The sequence below is a fragment of the Cebus imitator genome, unplaced genomic scaffold (assembly GCF_001604975.1).
Source record: "Cebus imitator isolate Cc_AM_T3 unplaced genomic scaffold, Cebus_imitator-1.0 Scaffold158, whole genome shotgun sequence".
Classification (NCBI taxonomy): domain Eukaryota; kingdom Metazoa; phylum Chordata; class Mammalia; order Primates; family Cebidae; genus Cebus; species Cebus imitator.
In genome coordinates this window covers 687,877-709,378 of record NW_016107473.1, presented here as the reverse complement: position 1 = coordinate 709,378, position 21,502 = coordinate 687,877, and the positions used below count along the sequence as shown (strand labels likewise).

The following is a 21,502-nucleotide window of genomic DNA, read 5'->3' as shown; positions in this document are numbered from 1 at the left end:
TGTTGTTGTGAGAGTGACTGAGTCTCACAAGATGTGATGATTTTATAAAGAGCAGCTCCTCTGCACTGCTCCTTGCTGCTGCCATGTGAAGAAGGACATGCTTGCCTCCCCTTCTGCCATGATTATAAGTTTCCTGAGGCCTCTCCCACTCTGAGGAACTGTGAGTCAATTAAATCTCTTTCCTATAAATTACCCAGTCTTGTGTATGTCTTTATCAGCAGAATGAGAACAGACTAATACATCTCTTTATCATTAGCCTGGTAGGAAGTGTTTCAGTGGAACTACTTGAAGGGTTTAACATGAGTGGCCTCAAAAAGATGGACTTTCCCTCAAAGCTCTTCTGGATCCCACTAATGTTGAGGGTCATCTGTCCACATTAGAGTCTTTAGTATAATTGTATTCAGAGAGACTCGGGCAGCAACCACATGCTGCATAAAATGTAACTGCAACCACATGCTGTATGAAATGCAGCAACCACATTCATTTTATGCAGAATTGCTTTTGATCAATGAATTCATTCAAAGACAAAGACATGTAGAAAAACTGCTGCCCCTGGAATGTACTGGTTTTACTATGAACTCTCACTTAGAAACAGCTGACCTAACCTCACAATGGAATAGCTATTGAAGACACAGCTGTGGCTCCAGGTTAGAAAAAGTACCCTGCTAGGTCAAGATGTGATCATAGAGAAGAGAAATATACTTTGAATGTGCCATCAATAAATGATACTATTTCACTCATAGTCAAAATTCATGGGTCTTGGAATAAAAGGGCGTAAGTCCTTTGGGAGGCCGAGGCGGGTGGATCACGAGGTCAAGAGATCGAGACCATCCTGGTCAACATGGTGAAACCCCGTCTCTGCTAAAAACTACAAAAAATTAGCTGGGCATGGTGGCGCGTGCCTGTAATCCCAGCTACTCAGGAGGCTGAGGCAGGAGAATTGCCTGAACCCAGGAGGCGGAGGTTGCGGTGAGCCGAGATCGCGCCATTGCACTCCAGCCTGGGTAACAAGAGCGAAACTCCGGCTCAAAAAAAAAAAAAAAAAAACGGCGTAAGTCAGAGTGGTCACTCTATTAACATTAATGCCCCATCAGCAGAAGTTGTGCGTTGTATTCATATAGTCAGGGGCTCTGCTGGTTTAGGAGTTCTAAATTCCTACGGGAGAAATGCTACCACCAGAAGACACAGAGCTTTCAATTAATTGCAGATTGAGACTATCATTTTGCTATTTTGTCTTCCTCCTATGTTACTAAACCAATAGTCATAGTTAACATGCGTTACTATGCTAGATGGGTTGGTTGATCCTGGTTATCAAGAAACGACTGAGTTGCTGCTACACAGTGAAGTCAGGAAAGACTGTTTCTGTAACCAGGAGTTTCACAGGGACACCTCTGATTACATCCATGTTCGAAAGTAAAAGGTAATGAAAGACTAAAGCAATTCAACAACGCCAAGAACACTGGGAAATCTTCAAGAATAAAGGTTGAATTATCTAATGAAGCAATAATTTACTCTCTGAGATACTGTCTGAAAGCATGGAACTGGTTAGGAAAGAAGAATGTGATAGTTATCAATATGACATTTAACCAATTATACAAACAAGGACTATTAGAAACAAGCCACATTATGAATATACACACATATTTTAACCAATTATTTATTTTTCCCTTTGACATTCTTCTATTTTCTATCACCCTATTTTGAGATTTAGTTTGTAAGTTGCCAGTCCTGAGTAAACACATTCAGATCTCCTAAATGACCTAGAGAGAGAGATGCTGGACTTTGAGATGTATATCGGGGTTTATAGGGTGCTGGACATTTCTTGTTTAGTAGTAGAAGAAAGATAGTATTTTCAATTATACAATAGAGAGTTGCCTCATACAACTGTTGATGTAGAGCAATTAAATATGAGCAGAAATATGAGAATGGAAGCTTAGCTACAATACAGTTGGGTCATACTAGTCCTTTACTGCCCTGATCTCAGATCTGATCGTTGCATTTCCACACTGCAAGCAACATTTCCTAGGCTTTCTTGCAAGCTGGCTTCTAGGTAGGTGTAACCAATGAGAGACTCTGAGAGTATGTTAGAGTGCTCAGAGGATGTTAGAGCATGTGAGAAGCCAGGATAATTCTATTTTTCTCATTTCTCAGGAGGTATCTAGGTAGTGGCTGTGTCTCTCCATAGTTCCAGTTACAGTAACATTGACTCTTGTTCAGCATTCCTTTCTGACTTCCACCTGGCAGCACCTAATATGAGCCCAGGTTCCTCAGAAGGTCCCTTGGCTCTGCTAATGCTATATCTCTTCTCTTTGTTCCACCAGTTTTACTGTTAGAGAGAAATGAAAGTACTACGAATATCAAGATCCTCGTCTCTGTGAACCACGTTTGTTCTGGGTCTCATGGCTTTTAATTTTAAAATCAGCCAACAAGTGAGGACCTTGTGTTTGACACTGTGAGGATAGAAAACAATAATCTAGTCTCTGTTAAAAGTCTGGCTAAAAGAGCATCAATCCTCTCTAAAATTTATCAAAGACACTTTCATTCACACAAAGTTTTTTGAGGTCATGTATGCACCAAAAATGAGAAGAAATATAGGTATGAAGGATACCAGCATTTCAGACAAAGTTATTTCAGATTATGTTGTTAGCACAGCCATTCATCACAGGAAATGCGTAAAAAAGAAATGAATAGCTACTTAGAATACACTAACATTTATTTGTATTTCAAGAATCCAAAAACCAGCTTGCTTCCACAAAGGGGTTATGCTACTACATTTACAATATACACTAAATATTTAGGTTGGGGAGAAGCAATTACAAGTTCTCAGTTTATTAGGCTGTATCAGATGCTTTTTATGTGATTATCAACAAAATAATAAATGTTCTGAACCTATCATAGAAAATTTAATGCCCTGATTTACACCATAGAAATCATCACTAACATTATACCACTAACATAAGCTAAAATATAGCTCATGAGGGTAGGAGCATTATTCGTTTTGTTCAAAACTGTATCTTCAGCAACTAGAAGAAGGTGTACCATGTACTAGAAGCATAAACATGTCTGCATAAATAAATGTCTGCATGTAAGAGCTAATGATAAGTAAATGAATGAATCAGCTGAATATGCAAGAAAAGCATCACTAATTTACATCTAAAATACCACTCTGAGACAAAGTATTAAGAGTTTATGCCTTGGGCAAATAACCAGAATAGCTATTTCCCAAAAGAAGACATAAAAATAGCCAACAGGTATATAAAGAAATGTTCAACATAACTAATAATCTGAGAAACGAAAATTAAACCACAATGGAATATCACCTCACATCTGTTAAAATGGCTGCTATAAAAAATATGAAAGAAAAATGTTGGCTTTCATAAAGGATGTGGAGAAAGGAAAGTATTGGGCATTGTGAGTGGGAATGTTAATTAGTATAGTCGTTATGTAGAACTATATGGAAGTTCCTCAAAAAGCCAAATATAGAACCACCATATGATCCAGCAAATCCCAGTCCTGGCATATATCCCAAAAATATGACATCATTATGTCAAGGAGATATCTACACTCTTATATTCATTGAAGCACTGTTTATAGTGGCCAACATATGAAATCAACACGAATATCCAGTAATGGATACATGAATATAGGCAAATATAGCATATACACACAATGGAATGCTACTTAGACTTTAAAAAGAAGGAAATCCTGTCATTTGTAACAACATGAATGAACCCAGAGGTCATTATGTTAAGTGAAATAAGCAAGGCACAATAACAGGAACACTCCGTAATTCATGTGGAGTGTGAAAAAGACAGGCTTATAGAAACAAGGAGTAAATTAGTAGTTACCAGAAGCTAGAGGTTGAGGATTGAGGAAATATTTGGTCAGAGGACACAAAATTTCAGTTAGAATAAGTTCAAGATATCTATTGTAATCATCATGACTATAGTTAATAACAAACAATATCCAGTAAGGTGCAGTGGTGGCTCATGCCTGTAATCCCAGTGTGATTTGGGAGGCCGAGATGGATGGATCACTTAATGTCAGGAGTTCAAGACCAGCCTGGCCAACATGGTGAAACCCCATCTCTACTAAAAATACAAAAATTAGCCAGCTGTGGTTACATGCGCCTGTAACTCCAGCTGCTCAGGAGGCTGAGGCAGAAGAATTGCTTGAACCTGGGAAGAGGAGGCTGCAGTGAGCCCAGATGGTACCACTGCATTCCAGCCTGGGGGACAAAGTGAAACTCCATCACAATAAAAATAAAATAAAATCATAATATCTTGAATTCTCGACAATTGCTAACACAGTAGACTAAGTGTTCTTACAATGAAAACAATAAGTATTTTAGGTAATGCATATTTTAAATATCTTGGTTTAGACATTCCACATTGTAGACATATCAAAACATCGTGATGTATACCATAAATTTATACAATTTTTACTTCTCAGTTAAAACAGATGAATAGATAAATCATTTTAAATGTCCATCACGGGAAACACAGAGAGAGCAACTCTGGTTTTGCTTTAATCACAGAGCTCTTTGTTAGATCTGTGGAAAGCAACTACAACATAGAGTTGCTAGAAGCACAAACAACCTAATAATTTTTATTTTTACAGTAAGTATTGGCAAATCTGACACATCCATCCTGTTCTGGAGTATGACACCTTCGGAATAATATGACTGGAAGTCATTCATTTTAAGGTGATTCTTAAGAGTCTTAGGGTTTCTGAAATCAAGAACTAGGCAGATCTATCTACCCTGACGCTAAAAAGGGGATCCTAAAGTAAATTTCATTTAAAAAAAACTGATACCAAAGATTTCTAGGTGGGGAATTTTTAAAGTTGTCATCAATATGTCCATATTCAAATGGGGATCAAAGAAGACCAAATAAAATAATTCCGGGCTATCTTGAAGATAAATCATGATTCAAGCTTTTGAGGAACTAAAGTGACCTTGAGAGTCAGTGGAAAGAATCACAATAGGTAAAGCGCTTTTAATAAAATTATACTGATTTGGGGCTGAGCATGGTGGCTGATGCCTGTAATCCCAGCACTTTAGGAGGCTGAGGCGGATCACCTGAGGTCAGGAGTTTGCAACCAGCCTGGCAAACATGGTGAAACCCATCCTCAACAAAAAAAAAAAAAATATATATATATATATATATACAAAAATTAGCCAGGCATGGTAGTGCCTCGCTAAGACACGAGAATCGCTTGAACCTGGAAGGCAGAGGTTGTAGTGAGCCGAGATTGCGCCACTGCACTCCAGCCTGGGTGACAAGGTACGACTGTCTCAAAAAAACTGACTGAATAATCTTGTCTAATGTTGCTGCTATGGTTTGAATATGTCCTCACCACAACTCACGTTAGGGCTTGGCCCCCAATGTGGCAATGTTGGGAGGTGGTGCCTTTAAGAAGTGATTAAGTCTTTAAGAGGAATTAATATCTTTTTCTGGAGACTGGCTTAATTCTAGCAGGAATAAATTAGTTCCCAAAAAATAGGCTGTTATAAAGTGAAGTTGCCTCTTGCGTGTTTTACCCTTTTTTGAATGGACCTAGCTCCCCTTCTAGTTCTCCGCTGTATTTTGACTCAGCATGAGACCCTTACAAGAAGCTACCAGATGCAGCTGCTCAAGCTTAAACTTCCCAGCCTAAAGGATAGCAAGCCAAACACACTTCTTTTGTTTATAGATTACCCAGTCTCAAGTATTATGATAGCAACACAAATGAACTAAGACCGGTACACATAATTTTTATAAAAAACGTAAAGCCCTTTACACTGTTTGTATAGTAGAAAGTCAGCATGTATTTTTACCTTGATGTTTTGCTAGTGTTTTCTTTATTTCTTAGGGCATAAAGCTAAGTTTAGCAGGAGAAAAAAAAGATTTTATTCCTTTCCAAAATTCTCATAGTGAAAAATAATTAATGCTAAATAACTGTTTTTAGTCCCAAATATCTGAAAAAACTGTTTTCATTTTCTATATCACCTTGATGTATTATCAACACCATTTAAGATCAGACCTATTGAGTAGCCAGACCAATATTATTTTTTATGATGTTACCAAAGAGCATTTTGAGTAAATATACAGTTCTGGTTTGATAAATTAGGAAGCATTAACGGAGTCTTAAACATATTAACTTTTCTTCTTAGCCTTTATAAACTAATTATCTGTAAATTTCCTTAAAAGTAAGATTTCTATTTTTTTTTTTTTCTTTTTGAGATGAAATCTATCTCTGTCACCCAGGCTGAGTGCAGTGGTACAGTCTTGGCTCACTGCAACGTGTACCTCCTGGGTTCAAGCAATTCTCCTGCCTCAGCCATCCAAGTAGCTGGGACTAAAGGCCATATCACCATGCCTGACTAAGTTTTGTATTTTTAGTAGAGACAGGGTTGCCATGTTGGAAGCCTGGTCACGAACTCCTGATCTTAGGTGATCGGTCCGCCTCAGCCTCCCAAAGTGCTAGAATTACAGATACGAGCCACCACGCCCTGCCTAAAAGTAAGATTTCAACATGCCCTATATCATAGAATAAAACCTATTAATATTTAAAAGTTAACAACACACCATGTAACACAAAGTTTCCTTTTATTCTCCCAAATGTATTGTTTTGAATATTTAAGTGTTACCACTGGTCCAATATTCTGAAATATAACAAACAAGGCCCAGCCACCTCTACCTACACACTTCACAATTTCTTAATCTTCAATAACATTTTCTCCGGAATTTTCTTCTCTCAGTTATGACAAATTTTAAAAACCCAGAAAAGCTGTGTGCCGTTGCTCACACCTGTAATCACAGCACTTTGGGAGTCTGAGGTGGGCAGATCACGCGGTCAGGAGTTCGAGACCAGCCTGGCCAAGATGGTAAAACCCCATCTCTACTAAAAATACAAAAATTAGCTTGGCATGGTGGCAGGTGCCTGTAATCCCAGCTACTCAGGAGGCTTAGGCAGGAGAATTGCTTGAACCCAGGAGGCAGAGGTTGCAGTGAGCCGAGATCACGCCACTGCACTCCAGCCTGGGCAACAGAGCAAAACTCTGTTTCAAAACAAACAAACAAACCAGAAAGACCACAAAAATGGTATCTTTTGAATAATAGTATGTATATCACTGTTTAACAAGTAGCAAAATAATATGAAATAAAGTTAGGATAATTCTTGATTCCTCATCAAGGGTTATGCTGCCAAATAGTCACCAAAATGGCAGATGAATTGATCCAAATTAGCTACATTGAAAAAATATATTTTTGGTTTCTTATTTTAATTTTTTCCTAAAGCAAAAAAGTATACTGCTGCAGATTGAATGCTTATGTCTCCCCAATAATCATATGTTGAAGTCCTAATCCCAAAATTGATGGACTTAAAGGTGAGGACTCGGGGAAGTGACTAGGGTTAGATTAGGTCATGAGAGTTGGTTCCTCATGATGGGATTAATGTCCTTATAAAAAGAGGAAGAAATGAGACATGAATCTATTGTGCCCATGTTAGGATACAGCAAGAAGGGAGCCTTCTGCAAACCAGGAAGAAGGCCCTCACTACTCACCACACACTAAATATGACAGCACCTTGTTCTTGGTGTCTTCTGCCTCCAACACTGTGAGAAATAAATATTTGTTGTTTTAAGTCACCCAGTGAATGACATTTTGTTATCACAGGCCAAGTAGACTAAGGCATGCATATATTGGAAAGAACTGAAAAGTACAATTTAGAAATTATAGCTTCAAAAAAGCTCTTACCCTCAGTAGATAAAAATGATTAAAATTAGCTGGTAAGTACTTCAGTGTTTATTTTATGCACAAATATATACATGCTTATTATATAAAGGGGATCATATTATACCTATATTTTAAATGTAAGTACTGTCTTTTAATTTACATTTATCATTACAAAATGATAGAATGTTAATAACATTTCTCTGTCACTTATTTAAGCCCTCTTCTGTTGTTGAAAAATTGCATACCTGTGTTTTTCATAATTTTACATAAATATACATGTTTATAAATATTTATTCACAGCTGATTTTTTTTTCCCTTACAATTTCTTGAAACAGAATTGCTGAATGAGATGATGCCAGTATGTGTAAACCATTAGACACACAGGAAAACTGTCTCACAAAAATGTCTTGCCTCTTTACATCCCAATCAGCAGTGTTGGAGAACATATTTCTCCCCCTTCTTTCTTTAGCACTGAGTATATTCTTTAAATGTTGACATCAAAATCAAGTGGTGTTTATCCTAAGAATACAAAGTTGGTTTATCCATATACCAATCAATGTATTTCATCATATTAACAAATTTTAAAAACATATGATCACCTCAGATGCAGGGAAAGCATTTGACAAAATCACACATCTATTTACAATAAAAACTCTAAGCAAATGAAGAATCTTATAAAAGGTTCATATGAGACTATATACATGGCATTGAAACTAGAGATTAAAAACAGAATGATTTCCCCTTAAAAGTCAGACAAAAATGTCAATTCTAACCACTTCTATTCAACATGTACATGACGTTTTAAAGAGGTCAAAAGAACAAGAAAAATTAATAAATGGCATTCAGAGTAGACAGCAAATGCAAAACTGTATTTATAGAAAACATGATTGTCTACATAGAAAATCCTATAGAATCTAAAAAGGAGACATTAAAACTAATTAGAAACTTTAGCAATTTTTGTGGGATCAATATAAACACATTAGTCATATTTCTATATACTAGTAATGAACAATTGGAAATTAAAAGTAATTGTACTATTTGCAGTAGCCAAAAAAAAAAAAAAAAAAAAGAGAGAGAGAGAGAAACACTTATGTATAAATGTAACAAAAGACGCGCCAGACTTGTGTACTGAAAACTTCAAAACAATGTTAAGACAGAATGATGAAGAACTCAAATAATTGGAGAAACATTTATGGATTGAAAGACATGTTCCTCACCTCTGTTCACAGTTTCTAATACGTCTCTGATTTAATATGTCTCATAGTTTCTAATACGCCTCTACTTTAAAGTTCTTTCTAAAAATGATATTCACAATGCAGACTACAACTTGTCCATCTGGGAAGACATTATCTAAATACATTTTATTATTATAAATTCTTTTTTGGAACATTTATACTAACCCTCCTTCATTGGTAAGAAATAATATTTGAGAAAAATGTGAGAAAACTAGCATTTGATTTGACCACATTAATCACTGATATACTCAAATGCTAATTATTGACTTTAGCAGAATTTTTAACACAAATACTTTAATGATTTTCTGAAGGGGAAAATGTTGGTTATATACTTTCTGATAAAAATAGCTTGGTGTGGGGGTAACACCCATAATCCCAGCACTTTGGGAGGCTGTAGCATGTAGAGTACTTGAGGTCAGTAGTTTCAGACCAGCCTGGCCAACATGGTGAAACTTCATCTCTACTAAAAAGTAAAATAAAATAAAATAAAATACAAAATACAAAAATTGGTGGGCATGGTGGTGCATGCCTAACTCACTTGAACCTAGGAGAAGGAGGTTGCCGTGAGCTGAGATTGTACCACTGCATTCCAGCCTGAGTGACAGAATGAGACTCCGTCTTAAAATTAATTAATTAATTAATTACTAATGAAAACTTTTTTTTTTTTTAATTTAGGTAGAACTATCTTTTGTCAGTATCTGGACATGTGTATATCTTCATTGGACTCAGTGGTGACAAAAGTTTTACTTCACCAATTGCATATAATTTCATTTAATCTTTACATTGTGTCTTCAAATTGTATTATATTTATAATTCAAGTTTATTTTTTAAAATCAATGTCACAAACAGAATAAATGTTAGGAAAATAACTTCCATTGTTCTTAATGAAGGAAACATAATACATATTACCTTTTTCTTATTTTATCTGTGTGATGCTTTCCTTACGAAAGTCATCTGTCTTGGAAATCAAAAGAATTCATTTTTACCCATAACCCTGAAACTTAATAGGAACTGGCGTGCATTCTTTTACTTATCTGTGCTGCAGTTTTCTTACATATAAAATGAGGAAAATAAACCTATTTCATAAGGTTGATAGAGGGAAAATACTGAACTAATTTTAGGCTGAAAGTTTCATAAATTAGATACACAATATTAATACGTACTGATCTGGTTTGGCTCTGTGTCCCCACCTAAATCTCATCTGGAATTGTAATCCCCATCAGTCAAGGGAGGGACCTGGTGGGAAGTGATTGGATCATGGGGGCAGTTTCTCCCGTGCTGCTTTTCTCATAATAGTGAGTGAGTTCTCATGCGATCTGACGGTTTTATAAGTGGCCATCTCCCCTGCTCTTCTCTTTCTTTCCTGATGCCATGTGAAGAAGGTCCTTGCTTCCCTTTCACCTCCCACCATGACTGAACGTTTCCTGAGGCCTCCCCAGCCAAGCAAAATTGTGAGTCAATGAAACCCCTTTCCTTTATAAATGGCCCAGTTTCCAGTATTTCTGTATAGCAGTGTGAAAATGGATGAATATACATACTATTCACTTTTGAATGAGAAAACATAGTCAGCCTGGAAAGTAGAGGGTTTCTCTTTTCTGTTACTCATCTGAAGTATATGGCTGCTGCCACTGGATGGCGACCAAAGACACAGAAAGACCAGGAATGCCTGAGAAACAGCCTAAAGAGCTTCAGCATTTCAAAAGGAATTCTAAAGATCAAACTAAAAACAAAATGTATTCGGCAGGTAAAAATATATATACTCACAGTATGTGAATTAAGTGGGAACTGTTTAACTAAAATATATTATCCTTCAACAAGTCATATTTCAATATGTTTTGAGAAAAAACATCTAAAGTCATGATGGTCTCATTCTTATTCATCAGGACTAGCTCAGAGTATAATAAATATTTAAGTGTTCAGCTTCCAAGGTGTTTCTCTGATGGAACCTTTATTTAAAGAAAGGAGAAGTGAGGAACAGTGGAAGCTTATCGTATATAGTAGATTACTGAAGTGAGGTTGCCAAGATTAAAAGTCGCAAGCTTTGGAAATAGGTAGAATCAATTTTAACCTATAGACTTTAAACGTAACAACGCACTCAAGTAGATTCTTCTAATCATCAGTGCTGCAGTCTTCTCATACATAAAATGAGGAAGATGTGAATATTTCATGGGGTTGGTAAAAGGGACAAAATGAACTAATTTAGCCAAAGGTGTCAATTGTTAGGCTTGGCATTTAGAAGACACAAAGCAAATGGTAGCTATTAATTATTCTGTGATAAAAATGGTTACGTTTTGTTTATATTTAATTGGGTCAAAAGTGAAATGATCCACATATGATCTCTTACTTATTACATATGTTTGATGCTGTCCTGAAGAATATCTTATAAATAAAAGGTTAAATTTGTTTGTATTGAACTAAGTCAGTACAACATCTTTTCTATAAAATGCGACAACACCTGACCATTCTCAGTACAGCATACGCACGCTCATAAGTATGGCATGTGTTTTGTTAACTTTTTAGACACAGTTCTTTTAAACTGGAAGCCAGTGTTGGACAAGCAAACAGAGATTCAAAATGGCAACAGGATAAGGATACATTCTTATGTGAGGTAGTAGCAGATCAAGCTCAACAACAAACAAAGTCATCCCAATCATGACTATGGAAATGAAACTCTCACTCTGCCTTTATTAAGCACGTGCACAAGCACTTCAGCCTGTAGGCCACAGCAAGCCAGCCGGAGAGAAAAACCACAGAAATTGCCCTCTCCTATTTATCCATCTTCACTTTTCCTTCACTTTCCTGCCTATGCTCTTCTCTTCCAACTTCAAAAACTTGATTCCTGCTTTAAATGTGGGAATAGCAGATTATAGGAGGTGGGGGCTACATGCGAACTAAGAATAAGAAGGCTTATATGTTTCTTTCACCAAGAAAAATATTTATTATGTTTTTCCAACACTCATTCTATTTGTGGCATAGACTTTGAACAAAGTTGAATTATAAACATAATACATTTGGAGGATAAAATTAAGCAATGAAATTATATGCAAGTGTTCACATAAAAATTTTACTACAAAAAAATTTTGTTTGGTTGATGGATTTTCTGTTGTTCAGCCCAAGGGAACTTTACTAGAAACTTCCCTAAATAGCAATTGTGATATTTTAACAAATCTCCACATTATGCGTGGACTTCAAGTTTCCAAACAATCTGTCGGGGAAACAATGGCATATAATTGTTTCTGAAAAAGGAAGCTTAAAGCTCATAGAAGGGTGGAGACAAGAGAAATTAAAAGAAAGCAGGAAAGGAAGGGAGAGTGAGGAAGAAGGAAGGGGATACATTTTTTAAAAATATAATAAAAATTTAAAAATGGAAGAACATACAAGATAATGAATACAAGAAGGATCTGGGACAAATTTCTGAGAAATGTAAGGTAGGTGCTCTATGAGAAATAATTAAGAACATTCCTGACAAAGGAAAGAGAAAGCTCAAAGTCATGGGGCTGGAAGATAAACAATATATATGAGGAATTATAAAGTCACTCACTGCATAACAAAGTTTTGATCAACAAGGAACTGCTTATAGACAGTGGTCCCATAAGATTACAATGGAGCTGAAAAATTCCTATAGCCTAGTGACACTGGAGCCTTTATAACATCATAGTGCAATGCTACTCACGTGTTTGGTGTTTGTCGTGAGGCTGGTTTTATAAACAAACCTACTGTGCTGCCAGACATATAGAAATATAACACATTCAATCATATAAGGTATACGATACTGACAATGAACAACTATGTTACTGGTTTATGTATTTACGAAACTGTATATTTACCCTTTATTTTAGAGTGTACCCTTTCTACTTATTTATTTTTACGTTAACTATAAAACTACCTCAGGCAGGTCCTTAAGGAAATATTCCAGAAGAAGACATTGTTGTCATAGATGACAGCATCCTGTGTGTTACTGTCCCTGCAGACCCTCCCATGGGACAGGATGTGATGTCGGAAGACACTGATATTGATCATTCTGACCCTGTGTAGGCCTAGGCTATTATGTATGTTTGTGTTTTTGTTTTTAATTACGATTTTAAAAAGTAAAAAATAGCCAGGCTCAGTGCCTTATGCCTACAATCCCAGCCTTTTGGGAGGTCGAGGTGGGCACATCCCTTGAGCCCATGAGTTTGAGACCAGCCTGGGCCACATGGCAAAACTCTGCTTCTACAAAAAATATAAACATTAGCTGGGCGTGGTGGTGAGTGCCTATTATCCTAGCTACTCATAGGGCTGAGGTGGGAGGATCACCTTAGCTGGGGAGGCAGAGGTTGCAGTGAGCCAAGATTGTGCCACTGAACTCCAGCCTGGGCAACAGCACGAGACCCTGTTTCAAAATAAAAGAAAAAATATATAAAAAAGAAAAATGTTTATAGACTAAGAAAATAGAAGAAATATTTTTGTACAGCCCTACAATGTGTTTGTGTTTTAATCTAAGTGTCATTTCAAAAATCAAAAACTTTTAAAAAATGTAAAATTGTGTAAAGTAAGAAAGTGATAGTGAGCTAAGTTTAATTATTGAAGAAAGAATTTATTGTTATAAATTTAGTGTAGCCTAAGTATAGAGTGTTTAAAACATCTAAGTAATGTCCAGTAATGTTCTAGACCTTCACATTCACTCGACATTGACTCTCTGACTCACCCAGAGCAACTTCCAATTCTGCAGGCTCCATGCTATACAGGTATACTAGTTTTTAGCTTTTATGTCTTATTTTTACTGTGCCTCTTCTATGTCTAAATACACAAATACTCGACACTGTGTTACAATTCCCCACACCATTCAGTGCTGTCACATGGTGCACAGATCCATAGGCTAGGAGCAATAGCCTTAGCCTAGGAGCACATCGTCTAGGGCTGGGGTAGGCTATATCATCTAGACTTGCACAGGTACGCTGCGTGATATTCCACAATGACAAAAATCACCTTACGATGCACTTCTTAGAATTATCTTCATTGTTTAGTGGTGCAAGGCTGTAATTATTTATGTGATGATTGACAATAAAGTATACACAACAAATGAAAATGAACAAGGGTCAAGGGTGGAAACACACGTAGGTAGATGCTAGATCTTGGAGGGCACTGGAAGTCAAGCACAGAAGCTTGAAGTTGATCTGGAAGGCCACAGGGAGGCACTTGAGAATTTAAAGCAGAGTGATTTAATGACTGTATGGATATTTATAGAAAACCACTGTATAAGTTATGCCAGGATGGAACAGAGAACTAAATGGGTGACAAGGTGCCCAGAGACAGATGAGAGTCCAGTCTCATACAAAAGGAATGTAGATAGAAGGAGGAGAAAAGCCCTGGAAATTATCTGTTGCGGCACAAAACTTCCAACCATTCAATCTGAGAGTGAAGAAGATGGAGAACGACTCTAGAATCTTTGGTTTGAATATTCAGTTTCACTTTTGCTTGTATATTTCCTTCAACTGGCTACTCAGCTGATACTTTCACAGTAAAAACACTGCCTGAACTCCTGAAGATTTTGCTCTAGTTTGTCCTGCATGATGTTGCACATTGAACAAAGGTCTAAATTTTGGCCACCTGTTTTTTCAGCGCCAAGGCACATTTTCTTCTTTTAAGAATTCTGAAAATCCTCTCTGAAAATGTTGCTTATAGGAGTTTGTGGACTATGGTGGAATTAGGTGTGCATTTGAAAGGATCCTTTTAACTATCCTTAGAATTTGAAGAGCACTTTCATAAGCTTTATGAGGGTGAGCTTCCTGAAGTGCTGCAAGGGGCAGAGATTACCTGCTTTTCTGAGGTGCTCAAGAAAGGGAGTCTATTGCGGTACAGAGACAAACATAGCCTCTGAACTCCCAGCAGTTAAACATATGCCACTGCAAGATGTCACTATGAAGAGGAAGTCATCTGACCATATTCTGAAACTGTTTTGAAGAAAATGGGACTTTAGAAAGTATTTTTAGGTAAGGAAAGCTCAGCTAGGATGTTGAGGAAAAGAAAATAGCAAGAAGTGTAGGTTAAGGGATTAAATTTAAAAAAAGGAGTTTTCAGATTCCTATCTAAGGTCTGAACTTACTCAAAATCAAGTTCCATCTTTACATCAAGGAAATTTTAAAATTTAAAATACAAGAAATTTTGTATAGAGCCTGGAAATTTAAGAAATCTATTAACTTTGCAAGGCCTTCACGGAACATATTCTCATCTATATATTTATGTATTGAGTCGACAGAATTTGTTCTGTAATTGGGCACTACTATTTTATAATCTTCTGTCATTTCCACATAGTGTGGATTTACATGTTCAGGTGACTTCACATTAAATAGCTCTACCCTACCCATATAAGAAGATGAAGGGGCTAACTACATTTTGATTCAGGTAACATTCTCAAAGCATAATAGCATAACTAAGAACAGAGGCAGATAACTACCTTTTTCCTATAACAAATATTGGTTCAAAAAAGAGAAAGAAATCAACAAAGAATACAAGAAAAAAGTATATAAGCAACAATTTTCATCTAGGTAACTAATTCCACTTTCATTGAATGCTACATAAGAACAGGGAACATACCTCTTAAATGAAAATGACAAATAATAAACATGTCTGTATTCAATATTATTCAGCAAATGAAGCAATGTTGGTGGGGGAGGAGAAAGAAAGGAAATCCCTCAAAAATGAGAAAGGAAAGGGTTTGATTGTTTATAGGATAATAAATTATTCACAGTCCTTAGGGTTAAAGGTTAGCAGGAAGAGCTTTAAAAGCACTTTTATTAGGCAGTTACACATTATAAGGTTAAAGTAGGTGTATGTTGGCAGGGGCTAAAGGAGCTTTTGAAGGGTTATGGAGAGAAATTTAATTATTTTCTGATGGTTGCAGGAGGGTTGGCACTGGATTGAAATTTGAACAGTAAATTAGACTTCAACACTGTCTTATCACTCATGTGAGCCATACCATTGATATTCAAAAAATATTCATACTTACAATGTATACAATGACTGTGCATTTCTTGGATGAAAAAATACACTAGTCATTTTCACGTCCATTCATTCAGTTGCTCATCACTGGCACAGATAATTTATTAGGGACTAGCCCTAAAGCATAACAGTGGTAATAATATGAGTGCTGGCACTAGATTTCCAGTTTTTGCTCTGCGAGTTCCTGATGATAGGAGCTTGAGTGACTGACATAATGTCTCCAACACTTAGTTTTTTATTTCTGGAAATAGAGACAATAATGACACCTCTTTAATACAGTTGCTATGAGGAGATAATACAAAGTTTTTAGCTGTGCCCAGTCTTCAAGTAAGCAGTAATGTTCTCTACCCTAATTAACTAGATATAATCCTAATATTGATATGTAGGCTATCTATTCTGACCCTACACAGTTATATAAACCAACAAAGCCACAATTAACTTAATTTCTACCTTTATAATCACAGCCTGCAAAACCCAGGTCTCAGGCCTCTAAAGAACCCTGGAAATCGGGTGTTTCTGAGATTCCCTAGAATATGCCTCAGAAGTGTGCTGCTGCTGAGGGAGGCACCAAGCCACTGCATCAACAGTGCTGCTGCACCCACAACCGTGGTCTCACCCAGGACCAACATCTTAGCTGTCTCGAGGCCATCACTGATGATCTTCCAGGTGCTGTCATGGATAGATGAATGCTCAGCCATCTAAGAACTTTCTGGTGGTCTCAGGCAACATAAGGAAGTGCGCCTTGTTCCCATATTTCTACTGACCAGACGCAATGGGGGGCTAAGGTGGGAAAGAAATGTTAGTGGCAGACACAAGGATGCACTTGAAATTGGACTCCTTTTTATCCATGACGCTCATGGTGCATGCTCTAGCATATTGATGATTCTGCCCATAAACAGAGTTCTAGCCACCTATGGTGTCAGTTTCACTTAGTCAGATATAGCTGATTCTCACTTAGATGAAACCTGGGACACTCACTCGTGGAGTAATCTAGTAAAAGTGACAGACATCTGAACAACTGATTAAAGGATGCCTTAGATAAATGCTATTACTAGGGCATACACCATGCATAAGGGAAGCTAGAGACAGAAATGATTAGTTCAAGTCTTATAAAGAGATAACATTTACTTTTGATTTTGAAAGATTAGGAAGAGACAATTCCAACTGAAATGCCTGCCCCAAACCACAGAGACACGAAAGGGCATTTTGTATGCCTGGATGTGTATCCATGTGTCGGAAAGTAGAAAAAAGAGAAATCTAGAAGTGCAGAGAAAATGCATACAGTGAAGGGATTTGTACACAAGGAATTGCACTGTTGATTTTCTAAATAACAATCACCCATGTGGGGAATTCATTTTCAAGGGAGGTAGCAGGTGGAAAGGTAAATAAAAATCCAGAGGGGGGAAAATGAGGCCCAAGTGCAGTAGAAATGGTGAAATGAAGACACCAGCCCAAGAAATAGAGAAATAATACAACTGCAATTATTGCAAATATCACATATATTATGTAAACTGAAACCCAGGTAAGAGTCTGGATTTTTCATAACTTTTTGTCATTAAACATACGTAGATGTAACTTTGCTTGAAACATTTTTAAATGTCTTCCACTCATCTCTCATGACTCCTTTGCTCCCACCTCCTGACAACCTTTAAACCCTGTCCCATCCTCATATCACTCTGTTTTTTGTTGCTTTTTTTTTTTTTTTTTTTGAGACGGAGTCTTGCTCTGTCACCAGGCTGGAGTGCAGTGGCGCAGTCTTGGCTCACTGCAATCTCTGCCTCCTGGGTTCAAGAGATTCTGCTGCCTCAGCCCCCCGAGTAATTGGGACCACAGGCACGTGTCACCACTCCTGGCTAATTTTTTTGTATTTTTAGTAGAGACGGGGTTTCACCATGTTGGCCAAGATGGTCTCAGTCTCTTGATCTCGTGATCCGCCTGCCTCGGCCTCCCAAAGTGCTGGGATTACAGGCATGAGCCACCGCGCCCGGCCTATCACTCTGTTCTTTAACCAGACCTCCTTTGTCCCCTATGTGCTGCTGTTTTCTCTGTATGGGATACTCTCTCTTCTCTTACCTGTTTCACCTAGCTAGCTCTGACTTATCCAGCATGTCCCTGAAAAATCACGCTGTTAAATTAGTTTCCCTAGAAGTAGCTGCTTGGTCAAGAGATTCATTGGGGGTAGTGCTCTCAGTAAAGAGGAGTGAGGAAGCCAGGATAAAGCAGGAGACAAATGCTATGCAAAAAGGCGGTCTGGGCTGAAGTCTAGCTTCCTCTGATCCCATCAGGATCCTCTGATCCCACCAGGAAGTAATGAAACACAAATGGCACAGAATTGGTTTCACCTTCAGGCGAGTAGGCCCATCTCCTGAACCTCAGTCATTGCCTGATGACTGGTGTGTACGAAGGGTGTCTGAGGAGCAGAGCATGGACTTTGGGCCAGGCGGCAATTCTGTGAAAAAGGTACTGGCAGTGAGATGCTGTCACCAACACTTCCAGCAGTAGGGGGATGGGTGTGCTGCAGGTCAAGGGGAGAACGGAGATGGGAATATCCACTGTAAGTCCTTACTGCCTGATTTCTGGCTGCTTCTCCGATATACTCCTGTAGCTCCCTGCTCTGCATCAACCCATCTTTCACAGGCTGTCGCAGGTGCTATGATCTCCAAGGCGGCGGAAATCACTGCTATGTATTTTTAATGCGGTAGCTCAGAGCCTCACACAGGGTGGGCACCCAATAAAGATCCGTTGATGATCAACAGAGAAGGCTAAAATCACATAGAAATTCTTCAGTAGGGAATTTCTTCTGAAGCAGCATACACTCTTCAAGATGTCAAGTTATTTGTACTCATTTGTATGCAGTTAGAAATCATCTGCTTCATCTCGACGGACAAGAGACAGAGTCTTGATATTCACATTCTTTCAGTAAGAACCCTCTGAACAGGTGCGATTTCTCTCTATACTCTACCACCTGTAAATTGCTCTTCAGTTTATTTTGAATTAAAATTTCAACATTTGTTTGGTTGCTGAAATCTTCAGGAAGCTGAACACTTTGTAATCCTGGCTGTTACAAAACTTCCAGAGAGAAAAGCAATGCATTTGCAAGTAAAATGAACAGGAAATTGCTAATTAGGAATCCCAAAACAACAATGCGTTTTCCCAGGAATAGCATTAAGAACTTTTTAAGATAAGTAAATAATAAAAATAATAATAAAGTTTGTTGCTAAATAGCTCCCAAAAGACACATAGGAGAAAGAATGATAAATTATGTCATTATATAGGCTAATGGATCAGCTTTGTGCATTCGTCTTGAGGCTTTCTGTGTTGACTTGGATGGAGTCCCAAAGAGAAGCTGACTTGCATGTCTGCATGAATAAATTCCTAATTAGCTGCTTAATCCTCAAGCTTTTACATTCTACAAATAGCCTGATCTATTGGTCTGGACTAGGCAAGAACTTTTGGTCAAATAATATTTTTAAATTGTAGAACCAGATCATATTGAAACTATCACATTCAAAACATGGAGTAATCTTTAACCAGAACATCTGCACTAAAAATTGTATATAAATTCAACCTTCTGTAGAGATGGTATTTATTTCTAATTTATGTCTTCCAAATTAAATAATCTTATCATTAATAAACCATGAATTTTCCTTCCAGATTGTTTTCCTGGAGATGCTAGACTAAGAACAGATATGACTGATATTTACTTTATGTCTATTTTCAGTTACTCAGCAGTCTATTATTGTCAGTATTTAAATATCCAAAAATAGCCATTATCACACAAAACTCTCTACATTATGTACATTTGTATGAAAAAGCAATGATTTTTAAATACTGTACTTCCTGAGCAATGTTACAGATCTGAATGTGGCTTAAATAATTAATTTCCATCGGTGATACTAAATATCTAAGGAGGATATGATCAATGCTTTTCTTCCAGAAATATGCAATACTTAAAATTCTGTCTGTGTTAAAGGCTTCATCCATCTGAAATGCAAAATTCATTATGTAGAAGGTACTCTGTACATCAAGATGGAATCCCATTAGATGCCAAATCAGCTCTAAAATAGTAAAACAAATATCTCACATCATTTCTACGGTAAGAGTAGTCATATCATGAAATCCAAAGTGCCTTGCAATGCAAATGTGTTCTCTATTTTTTTTTAAAGGTGGGGTTTCACCCTGATGGCCAGGCTGCTCTTGAACTCCTGACCTCAGGTGATCCACCCACCTCGGCCTCCCAAAGTTCTAGGATTACAGGCATGAGCCACTGCGCCCGGCCTATTTTTTTTAATAGTCTAAAATCTTAGGAAAAAATAATTATCCAAAAAAGGAATTGTGATGGCCAAAGGCAGTGGTTTCCAAACCTTTGTGCTCATCAGAATCATCTGGAGAGCTCCCTAAAACAGAATCCAGGACCCTACTCTCAGGGATTTTTATTCACTAGAGGTCTGAGTTGAGAACCTGAGAATTTTGGGACCACATTCTGGAGACTACGGCACTTGAGACTTGGAAAATAAAAGGCTATCTCCAGGGGTCATAAGTTCTTAAAAGTTTTTCCATGTCTCCTTCAGGGAGTGTTGCACTGCATTTCTCCTTAATCTTTATGGAATATAATTGGTATTTCTTTTAAACATCTTCCTTCTTCTCTAATAAATTAGGTGATATTGAAAGAAATACCTATATTCTTGATGAAGTAATTAGATGAAATAAAAAAATTATAAGGGAAGAGTAGAGTTCTTATATGAAAACAAAAAATGGCAAACCAATATGTAAACTTCTCAAAATAAACCCAAATGTATGATTATGTACTGACAATAACATTTCTGAATGTATGGATTTATATAAGAAATTTAGATACAAATTAATGATTTGTAGCCAATTTCCAAGTGTCATCACATGCCTTTTCAATATGTGGGATTAACTTAAATTTTTTTTAATTGTACCACTCTTATGCTCTCTACATACTATAGCATCAATGAATTTCTAAGATTATGACACATGTTACATTAAAATACAATAAATCATTCACTGATGAAACTTCTGTGTGTTCTGATATGGAACTACAGGAACTAAAATAAAATAAATAGGCAAGGAAAATTGTCACCACCAAAGACGAAGTTCTCTTCTTGTCCTTGTCCACCTCCTTATCCAGAGTGTAGTGTGATAATCAAATTAGGTTGCGTTCTACTCACACAGCTGTTCTGTTATTCCTAGTCAGTATTCCCACTGTGTGAACAGTAGGAACACCTGTGTAAGTAGAACCCAACCTAATCTGATTCTCACCATTACACATTACACAGGGTTTTCTGTTATTCCCAGTCAGTCCTCTTCCACTGTTTTTTATTTTATTTTATTTTTTGAGACGGAGTTCTGCTCATGTTACCCAGGCTGGAATGCAATGGCGCGATCTCGGGCTCACTGCAACCTCCGCCCCCTGGGTTGAGGCAATTCTCCTGCCTCAGCCTCCTGAGTAGGTGGGATTACAGGCACGTGCCACCATGCCCAGCTAATTTTTTTGTATTTTTAGTAGAGACGGGGTTTCTCCATGTTGACTAGGATGGTCTCGAT

General features: G+C 37.3%; 1 protein-coding gene across 2 annotated transcripts in view; it reads right to left on the bottom strand.

Annotated features, from left to right (window-relative positions):
* The window catches only part of GPC5 (glypican 5), a 1,400,898-nt gene that overhangs the window by 1,019,303 nt on the left and 360,093 nt on the right, over positions 1-21,502 (bottom strand). The window contains exon 6 of one of the 2 annotated variants that reach the window (XM_037743888.1): positions 18,230-18,449. The exons of the other annotated variant lie outside the window; for it this stretch is intronic. Within the exon in view, the coding sequence (XP_037599816.1) occupies positions 18,311-18,449 (139 nt within the window). The 3' untranslated portion in view covers positions 18,230-18,310. Of the gene's footprint in view, positions 1-18,229; positions 18,450-21,502 lie in introns of those variants that run through there. 2 annotated transcript variants of the gene reach the window in all.